The sequence below is a fragment of the Fukomys damarensis genome, unplaced genomic scaffold (assembly GCF_012274545.1).
Source record: "Fukomys damarensis isolate Sample0158 unplaced genomic scaffold, DMR_v1.0_HiC HiC_scaffold_39, whole genome shotgun sequence".
In the NCBI taxonomy this organism is placed as follows: Eukaryota; Metazoa; Chordata; class Mammalia; order Rodentia; family Bathyergidae; genus Fukomys; species Fukomys damarensis.
The window spans coordinates 56,053,917-56,055,715 of record NW_022900951.1 but is presented as its reverse complement, the minus strand read 5'-3'; the positions used below and the strand labels follow the sequence as shown (position 1 = coordinate 56,055,715).

Genomic DNA, 1,799 nt, shown 5'->3' with positions numbered 1-1,799 from the left:
AGGCACAAGAGATGCATGGCTGAAGAGACACAGCAGTAGAGGGAAAATGTGTGCTCTTGGTCTGAACTCCCAATAGTGTTAGATAGTTCACACCAGGCCTCTGGCTATGTGCGTGGTGGAAGAATTCTCTAACTCTTTCCTTCACTCCCTCTCTCTGTCTCTCTCTCTCTCTGCCCCAGGCCCTCCCCGACCCTGCAGCTTCTGCCGCCGCAGCCTTTCTGACCCCTGTTACTACAACAAGGTTGACCGCACAATCTACCAGTTCTGCAGCCCCAGCTGCTGGACCAAGTTCCAGGTACTCCAGACCCTGGACCAGGGATAAAGGGTGTGGTGTGGTAACAGAGAGAGGGCAAGAGAATTGGGGTAGGTAGACCTGGGAGAGCAAAGAACAAGCCTGGTTGCCCTCCTTTCCAGTACTGTACACATCTTGCCCCTCCCTTACTTGTCTTCTTCCCTCCAGCGTACAAGCCCTGAGGGGGGCATTCACCTGAGCTGTCACTACTGCCACAGCCTCTTCAGTGGCAAGCCTGATGTCTTGGATTGGCAGGTAAGACCCTTCTACCCCCACCCACATCTTGCCACATGTCTGAAGGAGTCCTTTCACTTGGATCCCGCCACGTTCGGATGTCACAATTCTGCCCTCCTTGTCCTGTGCCCCCTCCTCAGGATCAGGTGTTCCAGTTCTGCTGCCGTGATTGCTGTGAGGACTTCAAGCGGCTTCGGGGTGTGGTGTCCCAGTGTGAGCACTGCAGGCAGGAGAAACTCCTGCATGAGAAACTCCGATTCAGTGGAGTAGAGAAGAGCTTCTGCAGTGAAGGTAAGGAGGTGGGGAGAGAGGGTGGTGGCCCTGTCCCTCACAGCTGGGGAGAATGGTGGAGAAGGGAGCCAGGTTTGGAAAGTAGTCCCAGCAAGGCCTTCTGCTCAGGATGCTCTTCCCTATCTATCCTAAGGCTTTGGACATGAGAAGCTGTTTAGAGGTTTCAGGTATGGTGCCTTGAAAACGTTGGGTCTCATGCCTGTGAATATCTTTTTGTTTCTGGATGCTTTTTCCTCTTCTCTTTTCAGGCTGTGTGCTGCTGTACAAACAAGACTTCACTAAGAAGCTGGGCTTGTGCTGTATCACTTGTACTTACTGCTCCCAGACCTGTCAGCGTGGAGTCACTGAGCAACTGGATGGCAGCACCTGGGACTTCTGCAGTGAGGACTGTAAGAGCAAGTACCTGCTCTGGTACTGCAAGGTAAATAGGGTCAGAATGTCATAAAGGAGGGAGGCTGTTGTGCTGACGCCAGATCTCCAGGAAGGGAAGTCTGGCTCCAGTCTCCAAGGGGAGGAGCATGGCTTACCCCAGGAGAGAGGGTCTAGTACATTGTAGAGAAGCAGGTCTGACCATCCTGTCAACACCCTCAGGCTGCCCGGTGCCATGCCTGTAAGCGCCAGGGGAAGCTGCTGGAGACCATCCACTGGCGTGGGCAGATCCGTCATTTCTGCAACCAGCAGTGTCTACTGCGCTTCTATAGCCAGCAGAACCAACCAAACTTGGATACCCAGAGTGGGCCTGAGAGCCTCCTCAACAGTAAGTCCTGGACATGGTACTCTATTTGAACTGGCTTGGACTTCTATAACCCGAGACTCAGCCCCTTTCTTCCTCTGTCGCTTTCACTTCATCCCTGGCCAGAGCTTCTAGTACTATGCTGTCTTAACTTCTAGACCCTGTAGGTACCAGGGAGAATCTTGTTTAAATCTTCTTGGAGTTGGAGTCTACTGATATTCTTTTCTACAGGAGATATATATATATATA

The 1,799-nt window shown here is 52.4% G+C and overlaps 1 protein-coding gene across 9 annotated transcripts in view; it reads left to right on the top strand.

The window, feature by feature from the left end:
* Nucleotides 1-1,799, top strand: part of Zmym3 (zinc finger MYM-type containing 3) — a 16,934-nt gene that overhangs the window by 6,423 nt on the left and 8,712 nt on the right. For all 9 annotated transcript variants that reach the window (XM_033760166.1, XM_010607934.3, XM_010607933.3 and 6 more), the window contains 5 exons: nt 180-295; nt 461-547; nt 667-817; nt 1,066-1,238; nt 1,409-1,574. In XM_033760166.1, coding sequence (XP_033616057.1) covers nt 180-295; nt 461-547; nt 667-817; nt 1,066-1,238; nt 1,409-1,574 — 693 coding nt within the window. The remainder of the gene's footprint in view (nt 1-179; nt 296-460; nt 548-666; nt 818-1,065; nt 1,239-1,408; nt 1,575-1,799) is intronic.